Source organism: Mastigoproctus giganteus, chromosome 7, assembly GCF_048544385.1.
Source record: "Mastigoproctus giganteus isolate SK-2022 chromosome 7, ASM4854438v1, whole genome shotgun sequence".
Classification (NCBI taxonomy): domain Eukaryota; kingdom Metazoa; phylum Arthropoda; class Arachnida; order Uropygi; family Thelyphonidae; genus Mastigoproctus; species Mastigoproctus giganteus.
In genome coordinates, this window is record NC_143581.1 from 12,386,865 (window position 1) to 12,404,182 (window position 17,318).

The 17,318-nt window shown below is 37.0% G+C and overlaps 1 protein-coding gene across 2 annotated transcripts in view; it reads right to left on the minus strand.

Annotated features, from left to right (window-relative positions):
- Window positions 1-17,071, minus strand: part of LOC150082524 (junctophilin-1-like) — an 82,904-nt gene extending 65,833 nt beyond the window's left edge. For both annotated transcript variants that reach the window (XM_090377532.1, XM_090377531.1), the window contains exon 1: window positions 16,253-17,071. In XM_090377532.1, coding sequence (XP_090233658.1) covers window positions 16,253-16,664 — 412 coding nt within the window. In that variant the 5' untranslated portion in view covers window positions 16,665-17,071. The remainder of the gene's footprint in view (window positions 1-16,252) is intronic.
- Between the last annotated feature and the right edge of the window lie 247 nt (window positions 17,072-17,318).

Consider the following 17,318-nt stretch of genomic DNA (forward strand, 5'->3'; position numbering starts at 1 on the left):
GGCCTATTCATTTATTATTTTTCAACTTGTTACGTATTGCTAAAGAAATTGTCATATTAATTATAGATGAAAAACTGTAGCAATACTACTTTATGACAAAATGATAAAATATTAAACATTTTTATACATTTATTGTATTACATCTTTATACATATTTGTATTACATCACATGGTCGTCAATCCCCTACTTCATCGGGGGCTTTGAGCGGATTGACGGTCCATTCGATGTAATGCATTACTTACTTACCCGTTTCTGTTTGTATCTATCACAGCTTTGCTATTTTATCCGATACTGAATTCTAAGTTTCTTTTAAATTCCCATTTTTGTCCCTTTCCCATTGCTATTAGTTAAATAGGTATTATTTATTATAAATTTATTATGAACCGAATTAATATCCCATAATTTCTACAGCAACTGTGATAGAATACACAAAGCCCAACGGGTAAGTTTTTTAAAAAATTACAATAACTTTACTTACTTGATGTGTATAAGTGGAGGTCGTAGTGTCGAATCAGGAAAGTTTCCCATCCTACTTGATGTGTTTCAGTGGAGGTCGTCGAGTCGAAAAAGGAATGTTTCGCACCCTTAACTTGTTTTATAGATGGCTATTTTTATGGCTTTGTCGCTTTAGCGTTTCCCTGTGTTCCGATGGTGTTTTGGCGGAAGTCCCCGAACTTCAGGCCAAGGTCTATTATGGTGGTTTTGTGGCAGGTTAAATGAATTTATTTAGTTGTGTATTTACAATATTTTTACATTTATTTTATGTCTCACCTCGGACAGTGCCGGTACCGCTTTTCCAAGGCGTAACAGCACTTGTTTGTCCAGAGGCAAAACTATATACATATATAGTTTTATTTTATTGTATTTTTATTGTATTGTATTTATTGTATTTTTATTTTTATAGTTTTATTTTATTGTAGTTTTATTGTATTAACCATAATACCTATGAGTAGAAAACACCCGTAATTAAGAAAATGAACACAATAAACCACAATAGAAAGATAAAATAATATATATATATATATATATATATATATAGAATGATTTGAGAGAGAGAGTGAGATATTGAGATATATAATGATTTGAGAGAGAGAGAGAGATTTGTTTGTTTTTTGTTTGTTGTTGGCGCATCGGCTTCTGTGGCCATAATGCACCTCCCAAGGTTTTTGCAGTACTTTGATCCAAGCCCGAGGCGGGATTCGAACCGGCGACCTTTGGGTTGCCAGCCAGGCACTTTACCCACCCGGCTAGCCCGGTCGGCATAGAGAGAGAGAGAGAGAGAGAGAGAGAGAGAGAGAGAGAGAGAGAGAATTTGAATGGGAGAGAGAAAGAGAATGATTGAATAAGAGGAAAACCAAAAAAAATATTTGATAAAAAGGAAGAGACATATAGAGAAACAGATTGATTTTAATGAGAAAGAGAGAGGGGACCATAGAAAAAACTGAGAGAAAGAATGAGCAATAGATTGATTTAAATGGGAGAGAGAAAAATAAATACATGTAGAATAATTTGAATGATACAGAGAAAAAAAAGGAGAGAGAGGGAGAGATTTAATGAAAGGGAAACCACGAAGAGAGAAAGAAACAGAATAATTTGAACGAGAGATGAAGAGAGAATGATTTTATGGAAGGGAAACCACTGAAAGAATTGAGAGAAGAAGCAAGCAATAGATTAATTTTAATAAGAGAGAGAGAGAGAGAGAGAGAGAGAGAGAGACAGAGAGAGAGAGAGAGAGAGAGAGAGAGAGAGAATCATCGAATGAAAGGAGAACCACCGAAAAAAATTAGAGAAAGAACGGACGATAGATCGATTTAAATGAGGGAAAGAGAAGAAGAACATATACATGCATAGATTACAAATGAAAAGACAATATAAGAAATTAAAATATTTTTAGATCTCTCTTTATTGCTAGCGGGAGTAAAATGCACTCGCAGCAAAATCCACCATCGCCACATGGCAATGAAAGAAAGAAAATAAAAATATCCACGAGCTGCCATTTGGATAATGAACTGCAAAGACATGCACTTTGGAATCCCTTTGCAGATTATGAAAGAGGAACACAATGCATCACAATAGACAGAACGAACGATTACTGCAACATCAGAGACAGTAACTCGAGTGCGGATAGTAAGAACGAAATACAGAGAAACCAGGGAAAAGACAGAACAGAAGGAAGTATAAAGAACCGGTGGAGGAAGATAGAGAGAGAAAAACACTTTTAGATAATTATCTATGAAAAAAAGCTGGATACACTCGAGAAAGATCTTTTATCAGAGGACCCATAACTGCTGTTAGCAAAGAATCGGGATCAGAGAGAGCGAAAATAAAAGATAGACAGATTGCTAAAATCACCACAATACAGATCATTAACTTTAACATCGGGTTAAGGTTTTACAAGAATAAAAAGAGTCCCAAATTCGACTAACCATCTGTAAATTCTCCATTCCCGAAATAGCCAACCACTTCCGGTAAGCATATATTTTCTCGTGTGCATCTCACGAGATTTTTATCTGTCTTTTGGACATCCCTCTAACCTCCTCCCGATACAAAATCGACAATCCTACTGCCAAAAATAACCAGGACTGTTGGATCGCAACGTATGGAATGATAAGACCAGGAACCTGCCAAAAGCCTAAGAGTTTACTTTTCTCAGTACGAAGACACAATATACGTAATTGGCGTTTGTGGGGGGGAAGCTAATGGCGAAAGGGAAATAAACTGTTAGAATTGAAGAGACAGGAAAAGGATTCGAGCAGTTCGCCCCTGTAGCAAAGCTACAGGGGCATTTAATAGCAATTAAAATAGTTTATCGTCATCCTGTGGGTGTAAACCAAGGCACAAAGTAGTTCTAATCACTTCCTTTCTCCTATAGGATGGGAGTGGTATTTTTATAAGGACGAAGGGGAATTAACTTCCCTCCTCTATTGCCTCCAATGAAATGGGGTGTTGTTGAAGGTCCTGTTTGTTGTCTGAGTACATGTGGCGCCTCCGTTTATCACTGGCGCCGTTTAATCGACTTGACCTACCACTCACCCATGTGTTCTTTTTCGAAAGAAGGTATTTTTGGCTATTTTGGTGTTTTCAAATTTGTTGTTGCCCCTCTGGGATTGTCACAAAAGAAACAAAAAAATGTATTAAGTAATTTTTTACGTGGTAGGAAACATAAATTTGGATTTTTTATTGTTATTTTTTAAAAGGATTATTTTCGTCATTGAGAATAAACAGCATAATTGACCCTTTTTTTTTTAATTTTGTTGTTTATTCAAATTATATATTTGTTCTGGGTAATTACCAAAATTTCCTCGCTGTCTTCTACTAAATTATTTCAACAAAATAAGTGAAGAATGTCGAAATGCAAAAAAAATAATAATAAATAACTTTAAATAATTCGATATGTAAACAGTTCCATAACTTAAAACGTCTGCAACACGTAGAGACTGCGCATAAGTAAGCATAAAAGCGCACACGAGAGTGAAATGGAAATTGAGCCAACAGCGCCCCCTTCTTTTTTTTTTATTATTTACTTAATAAACTTTGATAAATTTTATCTTTTGTCTGCCTTACCGAACTGTACCTAAAGGAAACACGATTACTACCATATTTTATTATTATTTTGCTAAAAAAAATCTTATTAAGATAGATTTTTCAATTAGTAGGTCACGATAAAAACGAAAGTTTGTGCTGAAACAACACTTAAATTATTAGTCTAATGTTTGCATTAATAATTCATCTTTGCTGTTATAATTATGGTTGTTTTTATCCTGGAAAAATTAGCCGAGTGTGTAAGATTATTTGTTTTTAAAAAATTAGAGGAAATTCCAATTTACTCGATCTTTGTAGTGGACAAAACTTAAACTTTAAACGAAGGCCATAATAAAAATCGATAGAGATTTGTAAATCCTTTTCTTTAAAAAAAAAAAAAAAAAACTAATTTGACAAATGCTTTAGTAGTAGAGCCTGTCTGGAACTTACCATTCGTAATTGTCATGCAGCGCCTCCTACTAATTGATTCTGCCAACGGGTGAACTAAATTTACGCGCTAGTTCCATATGAAGGAAATTATGCACCTGAATCAAATTATTCTTTCCGAGTTAAAATTACTAATCAATAAATTTCCTTTTTTTTAAATGATTAAATGAGATCACCAGTGTGTAAATTATCTTGAATTTTTACTTTAAATCTTCGAATAAATAAACGATATTCGATATTATGAGGAACAGATAACCCCCAAGTTACGAACGCTCATACTTTCAGCTGCTGAAAATTGAAAAATACTTGTTTTCGGAATGAGAGTAACTTTTATGGCATTTTTCACATCATGACCGAGTTAGTCGGTCTTGGCAGAGGATTGTCTTTTCCAGAAAACTTGGGTTCATAACAGGAAGACCAAGCATAGAATACAGAAAATTAACAGGCACGATATACCAATGCCTCACGTGCTTAGTTCCCTTGGCTCATACTCTGCCAGACTAGTAGAATCGAGTTGTCCAAAGGGAAAATTAATATAATCGAATAGAAAGATTCCAGATTTGTTTACCACAGTTGTTTTTCAACTGAAAAACAATCTCATTGCATTCTGGGACTGAATACGAGAATAGAGATTGCCTGTTTTCACTCTATTCATATTAATGGGCCTGAAGCTGGTGATTATTTCGGGCCGTATTTGGAAATTCATCAGGAAGTTCTAGGAGAGAAGAAAGGAGAATACCTGTATTCAACAAAGTAATTCATATTCTTAAAAAAAGAAGCGAGTTGGAGTTTATCGCGTCCAATAGTCAAGGGAGGTCATGACGTGGGTTGTTAGTGTCTGTAAATTTGTAAACAGCCAAACATATATTTTGCATGTGTTAATAGGCACCTCCGTAGCCAGGTGGGAAGGAGCAGCAGTGCGAAGCACACGCTTCTTGATTAGACCGGGGTTCGAGCCCGTCACCACCGGATGCGGAGAGGTCAGGGAATGATCACCGCATATCCCGGAGCAATATGGCCTTAGTTGCTAATGCTCCTAAAAAAAAAAAAACTAAATAACAAATAATAAAAATAGCATGTGTTAATTAAGTTATTGCTGTGGTAGCCTCATAGGGCTTGATTGACAACGGGGCTGAGTATTTTTGTGGATTCATGCGGTTCGATTTTACAATTACTTTTGTACACTAGTTTCACTTGAATGGGTTGTTGATAATCTTTCTCATTTCCATGCCATCGTGATTTAGCAATATCGTGATGTGTTTTTCTGTTGATCTGAAGGTCGAATTTCTCTAAAAAAAGCCTATATTTTTCAAGGCGTGTTACATTCTCATCAAACATTAGCCAAGGTTAGAATCCAGATGCATTTTCTGAAGCTACCACCTGTTCTTTAGCAACTGGATTAGGAGGGGAAGGGTTCTTCTCAGCATTTTAAAATCGAATTCTATATAGTAGGAGGAATAACTCCCTGCTGCTTGGATGGGCATGCAAGCCTAAATAAAACCTTGGATTATACAACTCCAAATATTCTAGAATGTGAACTAGAATGCGCAATGGAATGTGTCCTTCTACGACACAATACAGTTCATTCCTCACAGAGCCATTGTTAACAGCCGAATGTGGCTTTCGGCCAGAAAATCAATAAGACCTCGTGTGATAACGTAAACACCAAGTCAGGTATTTCAACAGATGGGTACTTCTTGTTAAAGTCTCTACTAAGAGAGAATATGATTTTAAAAAAGTAGAGATAGAGAGTATCTGTTGCCTACTCTCTCTCTTCTTTGTTTTTTAAGTGACGTCACTAATCCTAGGGTGACGTAATTGTCATAAGAAAGACATCAACCAAAACAGGATGGCATATACAGTCAGACGCTTTAGGCAATATGTAAAATCTGAGGTACAGAAAAAAAAATATAATCTCTCTTTTCAATCTTTAGTTCATATAGTGAACTGCATAAGATTTCCACTTAGTTCTTTTGAGAATGAGTTAAAGATTTGTTCTGTGGAATGAATATTGAATCAACTTCTCTGTCTAAAATTACAATTAATATGTCGGTTACTGTATTTCCTACAGATGACCCTGGTTCCAACCTTCCTTTTCATCGACTAATTCATCTTCAGAATATTGATTATAAATTGTTTTGAAGACGTCCCTTTCAAACAGGACGAAGTAGATGGAGCAATTGAGAAAATCAAACCAAATAACTTCGTAAACGTTGCCATCAAATTCCCCAAATTGTTGAACGAATTTTTTCGTGATTCAATTAGTGTTCTTCACTTCTCTATGAATGGTCCTCCACCAACACTAAAAATATATCCATATTCAACACAAAAATAATGGTTTCGAAAAGAATCCTGTCAACCAGGCAACATCATCTTCTTACGATAAATGACACATCTATACCTTATGTCATATCTATAGCTAAGAGATTTATCTAAAATCAATATGTTGCAACTCTCTTCCAAAAGTTGAAATTTTTTTCATCTAAAATCATCAATATCACCAGACAAGACTGAACCACAGAACAATCAGAATCTTATATAAATCAGTTTAATTACCAGTAGTTATATATTTAATGTCTCTATTATTCCAAAAGCAAAAAGAATCAAGATGTTTGCAAATTTTTATGGTAAGGTGGAACGAATGTCCAAAAGTATCTACAACAAATATTCATTCCAGGTTAGTTCTGTGAACTGGATAACTTCTAAATGGTTCACTCCAGGGTTATTCACAATTTATATGCTTCTGAAAGATCAGACTCGAATGGTCCTCCCAATGTCAAGACTGGACTGTGGAACAGTGGGAATAGATCGTGTGGTCTGGACAGTCTTGATTTACATGTTTTGTTTTGTTTTTTTGCACCAATGGTAGAATGAAAATGTAACCTCATGCATCCAGAATGTCTTGTGTTCACCAGTCAACGGCTGGAGGTGGCATCGTAGTATAGGATATGTTCTGTTGGTATGGACTGAGTCCACCCATATCGTTAAAAGGTCGTGTTACCTCCAATGAATAACTTCACCCTGCAATACTTCATTTTTATCCGGATTGCGATGAATTCTTTCATTCTATCCACATCCAAAAATTGTATCTGAATGGTTCGAAGAACATTGCCAAGGTTCCCAACATATACTGTGGCCGTCTAATTCTCCAGATCTGAATCTAATTAAGAATATCTGGGACCTGTCAGAAAGGACACTCCGGCTTCGGAGTTCTCTAAGGACTACAATACAGCAGCTGACAAATATCCTGATGTAAGAATGGTGAAAGAATTAGACTCCCTAAAACACTTAATGGAACCCATGTCACCACGTGTACGGAATATAATTCGGGAAAAAGTTGGTCGTACTAGATACTAAATAAAGATCTCTAATTTTTTGGCCAGCGAGTGTAGAATATATGTTAGTTGGGTGCACTTATTGACCATTGGTTTAGAAAGATGTGACCGAAAATGATTAATCTCACACCTGTAAGCAAAAATGTCAATATTAATTTTAAAAAAATAATTAATTAATTAATAAAAAATTACCAAAAGAAATATTTTTATCTTCTGGTATGTAACTGCAAAAGACGTTTGGACAGTCCTGATGACGCCATAGTTGTCACGTGCATTTACGTAAATGTAGATTGCATAATTGATGTTTTGAGCAACCGAAAGTTAAAAAGGCAGACGCAAAATTATACGCCGAAAAACAAGAAAATAAACAGAAAACGCTATCCGGATTTATCTCCCCCCCCTCCTCCCCCACTCCAAGCAAGCGCTGAAACCCTGGAAAACACGTCCACGGAACTCACATCGCCATGACTACCTCGGCATATTTACACTAGCGGGAACGAACTTCGATCAAAAGCATCCAACAGACAGAAGAGAAACATCGCCATGGGATTTAAACAGGTGTTTCTGTCGTTTTTGCCTTCGACGAAATCCCTCCAATGGACAGACGCATTAGTGGTAACTCCGACGAGAATAATTGGTTAAATTATTGACCGATTATCGTCGGAGGTGGTGTTGTGAGCAATTTTTAGAAATCTTTCTTCTTTCCTAAAACCGGTGGCCATTAAGGTTTCCGAAGACAGACGACATTTCTATGCGAAACGCACTTTTTTTTTTTTTTTTTTTTTAGCAACATTTGCAGCCGACCGTAAATGAAAATCGGCATCCCACAAAGCGTCTTGTTGTATTTCTGTACTTGATCTAGAAAGCGGCGGCCTTGTGAGGTGAGTAATACTCCATTGTTTGGCAAGTGTCCTAGCTTTCTTATCTCCTTTTTCTTTCTTTCTTTCTTTTTTAATGATCTCGCGTTGTCCTATGTGTGTTCGGTTATGTGGACGTGTCTCACCGACTCGATGTCGTTACTCCTAAACACCCCGTTAATTCGCCGAGATTTCTTTTCAGATGAGGACCCGTTCATATTTTGTGTGGGGTCGTAAAGGGCGTAGTGAAGCAGTTTGTTGAAAGAGGAACTTCCTCTGATGGTCAACCTGAATAAGGTTAAAAAGTGCTAAAAGGCACTAAAAATATGCTAGAAAATGTGTTGTTTACTTTCTCTCATTCAAAGTAGAATAATATAAAACTGTAAAAGAATTCTGTACTTATCATTTCAATGCCTCAAATTCTTTCTCTCTCTCTTCCATTTCTTCCAGTTCTTCGTCTCTCTCTTTCCTTTTTAGTTTCTACGCTTTTTTCTTTCTATCTCTCTATTTTCTCTTTTTTCTTGGTTCTTTTTTTCTTATATCTTCTGCCTTTATTTCTCGCTTTTTTTCCATTTCTCTGTTCCTTTCTCTCTCACCCTCTCTCTCTTCTTCTTCTTTTTTCTCTCTTACCTTTTTTCTTGGTTTTTTACCGATGTTATCTCTCTCTCTCTCTCTCTCTCTCATTTTCTCTCTTTCATACTTTCTCTTTCTTGCCTTCTTTCGTCTTTCATTCCTTCTGTCTCTCTCTCTCTCTCTCTCTCTCTCCATATTATCTCGCTATTTGTCATCTGGTTCTGTCTCTTTTTTTTCTTTCTTTCATGCTGTATTCTCTCTAACGCATTTCTTTCTAACATGTATTCTCTCTGCCTGTTCTTTCTCTCTTATTTTCTCTCTCTCTCTCACATTCCTTCTTTCTTTTCTGTCTTTTGTTTCTTTCGTTTTCTCTTTTCATTTTACCTCTCTTGCGCATTAGTTCTCACTTTCTTTCTATAAATCTCGCCTTTTCATTCCATTCTCTTTCTCTCGTATTTTAATTTTGTCTCTGCTCTTTTTTCTTTCTTTCCCTTTTTTCCTTTCTCTCCTTATTTCCTTCCCTTTTCTTTTATCTACCTTTTTTTCCGCACTTTATTCCATTTCTTTGTTCTCCGTCTCTCTCTTTCCTTTTCACCTTACCCTTCTTTTTTTTCTCTCTTGTCTTTTTTCTTGATTTCTCTTTCTCTTTTATAATTTTTTTCTTTCTCTTTCACCTATAATTTTCTTTCTTTCTTTCTCTCTCTTTCACTTCTTGCTCTTTCTTGGCTTCTTCCTTTTTTCGTTCCTTGTCTTTCCATTTTCTTACATGTTATCTCATTCGCCATATTATCTCTCTATCTCTTTATCTGTCTATTTGTTTCTGTCTCCTTTCTTTTATGCTGTATTCTCTCTATCTCTCTTTCTTCTTATCATGCTGTATTCTATCTGTCCCTTTATTTCTTTCTTTCGTGTTGTATTTTCTCTATATATATCTTTTTCTTTCTATTCATACTGTATTTTCTCTCTCTGTCTGTTCTTCCTTTCTCATTTTCTTGCTCTCTTTCGTTCCTTCTTTCTTTCCGTTTATCGAACATTTTATCTCTTTCTTCCCCCTCTCGTCTTTTCTTGCCATAGCCAAGTAGTCAAGTGCATAAGTACAATGTTCTGAGTGATCTGGAATCAAGCCCGTGACCGCTAAATACGGTGCTGTTTCTTGTATTCTCTCTATCTTGTGAACTCCTCTGACCACGTAGTCGTCCCAGAGTATACACAGAAAATTTCTTTATTTTTCTTTCTCTCTCTCCATTTTTCCAGTTTTTCGTCTTTTGTTCTCTTTGCTCTCTCTCTCTCCTTCTTTCTTTCTTTATACAAACAAGCAAAACTCTTAGTCATTTGATTTTCGCACACAATGCTTATTATTAAGGATAAATTGCTCTTATTGTTAATTAAGAAATCATTTACTGGAATTTGAAAGCAGTAAAAGGCCAACAGAAGAAGAAGAAGAAAAAGAAGAAGTTAAAATGGCGATAGCATCACATTAGAAAGTATTCAGTCTTCTAAATCCTTAAATACATTTCTGAAAGGAAGCCATCCAAGTCACAGGATGTGGATGGATGCACACTCGTGTCTTGCGTACACAGAAATCCAGGTCAAAGTCGTACTTTATATAGAGCACCCAATATTCACTCCTAGGTGGCGCTTCTGCGCTAAGATCACTTTAGTTTCGCAAACAACACATAGAAAAATGCATCGGGGAGCTAACAGTAGCGCCACCTGTGGAATGGCTCTATCGGTATGATCCATCCGAATAATATTTATCACCAACATTTTTATTTTTTTAAATTCACGAGAATCCAGAGGGCGCTGTACATCATTTCCTGTCACATACACGCAGATGCCGGTTTTTTATTCTAAAACGTCACCGTGACGTCATTTCCCCTTTGAAGTTTGAACTTTATGAAGACCCACGGAACAGTAATGACGTTTTCATAAGGGATCGAAACCGGATCAGATCCCAACCAAATAAAATCATTAACGACACGAAAAAAACAAATTTTAAATTCACTAAAATCTAGAGGTCGCTGTAGTACACTTCCTGTCGTATCCATCCCTCCCCACCCCAACACACAGATGCAGTTCTTTATTCTCTGACGTCAGCGTGACGTCATTTCCCCTTTAAAGTTACCTTATTCCCACAGAACAATAATGACATTTTCATTAGGGATCGAAACCGGATCGGATCCCAATGAAATTATTATCTTTGGAAGCGTGTTTGTTTATGAAAAGAGCTAACTGTGTTTATAGCTGTAACCATAGTGATGGTGAATATGAAGCTCCTCTACTAGTTTAATTATATGGTCGAATTTATAAAGGAGCTAAATCCAGTTTGGTAGTACCAGCCACTACCAGATTACCATAAACATGCAATCAGAAACCACGTATAATTTTCCCGATATTCACGATAGGTGGCGTTGTAAGTATTTTCTAAAAATAATGAAAAATGTGTTTGGAATTCTTCGGAGGTTACCAGGATCAGGAGAAGATAACGGATGAAAGTTTAGCTCCTTCTCCTATCTCGTTTGCCATGACCTTGAAATGAACCCTAACCCTCTCCTTAATAAATCCGAGTAATTATATTAATTATTCCCGCTACGCTGCCAGTGCTCGTCACTATTGCATTAGTCTCCCCACGTCGGGTCCACTAATGTGATCTCGCATTGGTTCTCTCTTAACGTTACTATAGCAACAGGACAGGAGGCAACTCTTGGTATTTTGGTGACATCTACCTGTCGAGGATCATAAATCTCTAACAACATCCTTTTGTGTAATATTTGCTCAGCAGGGGGGAGTTTCAGTTTATGGTCCAGGGAGAAACTGCGAACGCTTTGATTTGAGATGGAGATAAAATGTGCCGACAGATGTCGCTAAGAGCTTTCAATGAGAAACTTTTCATCCCTGAAATTACTTCTATGAACTAAAGCGCGTCGGCTCAGCTCAAACTATAAAATAAAGAATTAACGCGAAATTGGTTGTATTGGGCAAATAATAAATCAATGGATTAAAAGTGAAATATTAATTCTAAATCCTGCAGATTAAATGTAGAACTGGATAATCTATAGGATTAGAAAATAGTTCAGTTTTAACACCTCCTCACTAGTTTAGATAGCGTGGTCAGGAGCGAGAGTGCAGTAGCGCTTTGAGTGGACCGTGGTTCAAATCCGCGTGACTGCTAAATACGATTAACGATTGCATTCGTGATTGCTGTAAACTCCTCTGACTTGGTAGTGTTGCTGGAGCATAAGCAAGAACTTAATATGTGGGATTTATTTAGGAAAATTTCAAAAAATTTGTTGAACCACATCTTGCACACTCTCTCTCTCTCTCTCTCTCTCTCTTCTTTCTTTCTGCCAAGCTGTATTCTTTCTCCCTCTATTGTTTCATTCCATTTTTCATTTTCCTTTCTTTCCCCCCTCTTTCTCTTCTTTTTCTCTCTGCCTTTCTGCCTTTCTGTATTTTTGTCGCTTGTCTTAGCGTTTCTTAGATTCTCTCTCTCTCTCTTTATTTTCTTCTTCTACTCTTTCCCTCCCCTATTTTCTCCCTTCCTCTCTCTCTCTCTCTCTATTATTACCATCTTTTCTTTCTATCTTTCTTCTATGCTATATTCTTTCTCTTTATCTTTCTAATTCTCATTTTCCTCTCTTTTTTCATTTCCTTTCTTTCTCCTCTCTTTCTTATCCTTTTCTCTCAGTCTTTCTGTATTTTCTCTTTTTTGTGGTGCTTCTTTGATTCTCTGTCTATCTACGTTTCTTTTTCTGTCTCTCTCGCTCTCTCTCTATTATTCTTGTTTTTTGTTTCTTTTTCTGTTTGTCTATATGTCTCTCTTTTCTATTTATTGCTCTTTTTTCTTTCTTTCTTCCATGCTATATTCCTTGTGTTTATATCTCTCTCTCTTTCTTTCTTTCATTCCCTTTTCCTTTATTTTTAATTTTTCTTTCTTGCTTCTCTCTTTCTTTCTTTCAATATTTTCTTTCCAGTCTCTCCATCTCCTTGTCTCTCTGTGTCTTTATCTCTTTCTCTCTCTTTATTTTTATTATCTTCCCTCTTCCCTACTCTCTCTCTCTCTCTCTCTCTCTCTCTCTCTCTCTCTCTCTCTCTCTAATTTCTTTTTGTTCGTTCTCTGTCTGCCTGTCTCTTTCTTTCTTTCTTTCATGCTGAATTCTCTCTCTCTCTTGTTCTCCTTTTTCTTTCTTTCTCATTTTCCTTTCTCTCTTTCACTCTATATTATCTTTCTGTCTGAATATAATCTCATTTTTCTTTCTTGCATGCTGGAATCTCTCTCTCTCTCTCTCTCTCTCTCTGACGCTAAATGATCTCTCTGTCTGTCTGTATGTCACTATTTCTTTTTATCCCTCTCTCCCTGTTTTTTCTTTCTTTCATGCTGTGTTTCTCTCTCTCTCTCTCTCTCTCTCTCTCTCTCTCTCTCTCTCTCTCTCTCTCTCTCTCTCTCATATTTGCTCTCTCTTCCTCTTTCTTTTATTTTTATTTCTCATTTTTCCTCTCCCTCTTTCACGCCATATTATCTCTGTCTGGTCTCTCTCTCTTTTCTGCAGTATTCTCCCTGTCTCTCTTTCTACTTTTCTCTCTTCCCACTTTCTTCTATCTCACACGGCACATCTCTCTGTTTGTCTGTCTCTCTCTTTCTGAAGTGTTTCTTTATCTGTCTTTTTATCTTCCTCTCTATTTATCTATCTCTTTCTATTGCTGCAATTTCTCTCTCTCTCTCTCACACACTCCTCCTTTTCTATCTCTCATTTTCCCTCTCTCTCCATCTCTGTATCTCTCTCTCTCATCTTGTTTTTTCTTTCTTTCATGCTACAACCTTTCGCTCTCTCTTACGCCAAATTATCTCTATGTCTGTCTGTATTTCTCTATTTCATTTTATCCCTCTCTCCCTGTTTTTTTTCTTTCATGCTGTGTTCTCTCTCTCCCTCTCTCTTTATCTATCTTTCTTTTTTTTTGTGTATTATCTCTGTCTCTCTTTCTACTTTTCTCTCTTCTCACTTTCTTCTATCTCTCACGCCATATTATCTCTCTGTTTGTCTGTCTCTCTCTCTTTCTAAAGTGTCTCTTTATCTTCCTCACTGTTTATCTATCTCTTTCTACTGCTGCAATCTCTCTCTCTCTCTCTCTCTCTCTCTCTCTCTCTCTCTCTCTCTCTCTCTCTCTCCCTCCTTTTCTATCTCTCACTTTCCCCAGTCTCATTCTTAAATTAAAATTGTATTATGTATAAGTGGATATTCAATTTCAGTGGAAAGTTCCTCCATGTTCACACAGAATAGCAATCTCCCAAACGCGAATTCATTAACTTAGCTAATAATCTGTTTTGAATAATTTATGACAAGCCAAGGAGTCGATAAGCCAGCTAAATAATTTCTAAACGTAACTATTACAACAAAACGCTACCATAAATCCGCAGAAGTATTTATAGAAAGTAATTAATAAAGCTCGAAACGTATCCATTAAATATTTGCCTATAAATTTATTAGCCAGAGAGACTCAACTAATCCCCTGGAAAATAACTCTTTGATCAGAATTTCTCTGATAATATGCTTTGAAAAAACCTCTCTCTCTCAACAGCAAATCACAGTAACAACAGTCATGGGTCATCTCTGAAACGATACTTTCTGGAACTATTGAATCCGATTTTCGTTAAGCATCCATCTCCGAAAAAGCTAACAACATAAATCAGATGCCACCCGGTTCCTGAAGATGATCCTTACCCCAATGATCCTTATAATTCGTGATTAACACATACTCCCATCAAAAATCGTAACTCCATCGCTTTCAAGAAACATCTAGATGAGCTCCATAAATACACTGAGTTCTTTGGACTTGCCTATCAACCCAGCAAAGTTGAAATACAATATATTCTCATCGAAAATATTAGGATCTAAATCATTCTCCAGCATATCCCAATATATCTTCATAAGATCATGAAAACCAATTCTTGTCTGATCTCTGTCATTTTATTCATCGGTCCATGTCTCATTGCAAGCAATATTTCAATACCAACGAATTCTATCTGTCTAAATTAATAGTCATATGGACCGGGACAAAGGCTCATAAATCCAATTCATATTTTTGTACCTTCTGGAACTATAAGATAAATTTAAGCTTTAAGTTATTAAAATTTGGAGGTTCAATCCATTTTAATAATTTTTCCTCTATCTGTATTAACAACTTTCTGAAGAATATTTCGAATTCATAACTCCTCATCAAAACATTTCATCAGAAAATGCGTACCAGATTCAGTACAGATGGTACCATCTGAGATACACAAGGGTTTGATGGGCCACACCCTTTCAGGACAGAGAGAACCATCCAATAAGCAGAGAGTATGTTGAAAAGTCCAAAGAAATCAATAGCACGATTTTCTAATAAAAAAAATCTTCAAGAGGTCTAGGTCCAAATAGGTCCTAGATGAAATTGTAAATAACATAAATAACACTGTTTTTATAAACAGCTTTTAAACAACATCTCTTGTAGTCTGCGTATTCACCAACAAAGTATCCAATAGTATTCGAAAAGTTACCAATAATAGATTAGCAATTATCAAAAGGATTTCACCGTATAGCAACAATGTCCTACACTAAGCAGACTTTACAGGGGGTTAGAAGGCCATTGAGTTTATATAAGAATTTAGAGAATTTCAATCCCTTCTAACCATCGATGGTACCAACCAAATGTATTATATTTGATGAAACCTTCAAAATGAGCACCAACTCTTCCTAAGTTTTAAATCATCTTTGACACAAACGATTTTTCATCCCGTAATTTTTCTTCGAAAGGTATTTTCCCAATCAAAACTGGAAACATTTTAAATACAGTGTCAAGTTTCCAACTCTTCCAATAAGACCAGGAAGTAAACGAAGCCAGCTGGGACTCCGCATGACTTACGAACGCTGATGCACGTGTTTCAGAAGGGTCTTTGCCAGTTACTGTCCTAAAATAACTTTATTCTCGTGTGTGTGCTGGTGGTACTGCTTTGAGATTAGCCCAGCTAATGCAGAAGTATACCAAGCGAAGTATGTTAGCCAATCAAATCTGAACGAGAAACATCTCTATTTCGACACGATTATAATTTCATTAAAACCCAAAAACGTAGATCAAAGCTTAGTTGCTAGATGGATGAAATGAATATCGAAAAACTTGAGTTCCTTTTGGACACAAAACTTTTAAACAGATTCAATTGTGACCCAGTTTGAATATGATTGGAATAGTTCCAATAAACTGGCTCTTTTTAGCCTAAATCGTTAAGCGATTAATCTTAGAATTTTAATAGGGGGGTTGCTTCTTGGTGAAACCAAGACAACTCCCTAATGGAAATCCAAAAGGAAATTTGGTGAGAAGATTTACCCCTGATCCTCCTCCTCTGTTTACACCCTTGAAATAATAGTTTGTTTTCGGAGATGTATATGCATCAATCATCCTCGCAAGACAAAAAATTCGGTTGTGGCTATAATTTCTTCCACTAGAGGGCGCATTTGTTATCATAAGAAAAAAAATTGCTCACTTACCTCCATCAGCGTATGTCTCTGATCCGTAACCATCCTGCAAACCATTGGCCCAGGTACCTTCGTACTTCGCCCCTGATGTGACACTTTGTCGTACTCCATAGCGACCTTTTAACCCCTGCGTCCATTCACCCCTGAACATCCACCTCCCTCTTGTCTCCACACCGAGTCCGTGGCGTTTACCGTTTTGCCACTGACCTTCGAAGGTACTTCCGCTGGGCCACGTGTACACACCGGACACTTCGAATCCATAGTGCCAAGCCCCGCTGTATTCTCCCTGACCCTTAGGTCCCGTGCATACCCCATGTCCGTGGGCTTTTCCGTCATCCCAGCCTCCGCAGTACGTACCCCCATCGTCGAAATCGAAGCGACCTCCAGTGCTGCTACTTCCTTTTTGTGGTTGGAAGGTGGTCATGACCAGCCTCTACAGGTCAGTCAGGTAGTTGCTGCTGCTGCTGCTGCTGCCCATCGGTGCTGTTCAATTGCAAAAGGGAGGCCGCCCCGAGGGGCCGTATACGGCTGACCTCTGGGCGACCAGTAAAAAAATTCATATACGCGGACTACGGGGTTGCCCTCATCGTGGAAGCGGTCGAGTTACTTGTCCGATGTTGTCTCACCAGTCAACTAACAGAGGTGTGTACACAGGAAAGATTATTCACAATGTAGGAATTCCCTTAATGGATCACGGCTCCTGGTTCGAATACGGTTCCTGATAGTCCATGGTTTCGGGGGGGACGCTACTGCTATAGGCTTGGATAGACAGACGACACAGGTGCGCGCACTTCCACAACACTGTTTCTGCTTCGAGATGCTTTCGATTACAGGAACGTCGTCAAACGAAAACACAGCTCTAGTACGCATGCCCGGGATTGTGTGAAGGCGCTTGGCGTTCATTACGCCATCTAGAGAGAGAAAATTCAATTACAAAAGTATACAGTTTTCTTAAAGTGCATTTAGACTGATTATATCAACGTAAAATATATTTTTATTGAAATAATACTTTCAGAAAAACTGATGGAAACAATTAGCTTCTACTTAGGATAAAAATAGGAATTATTTAAATATTGAA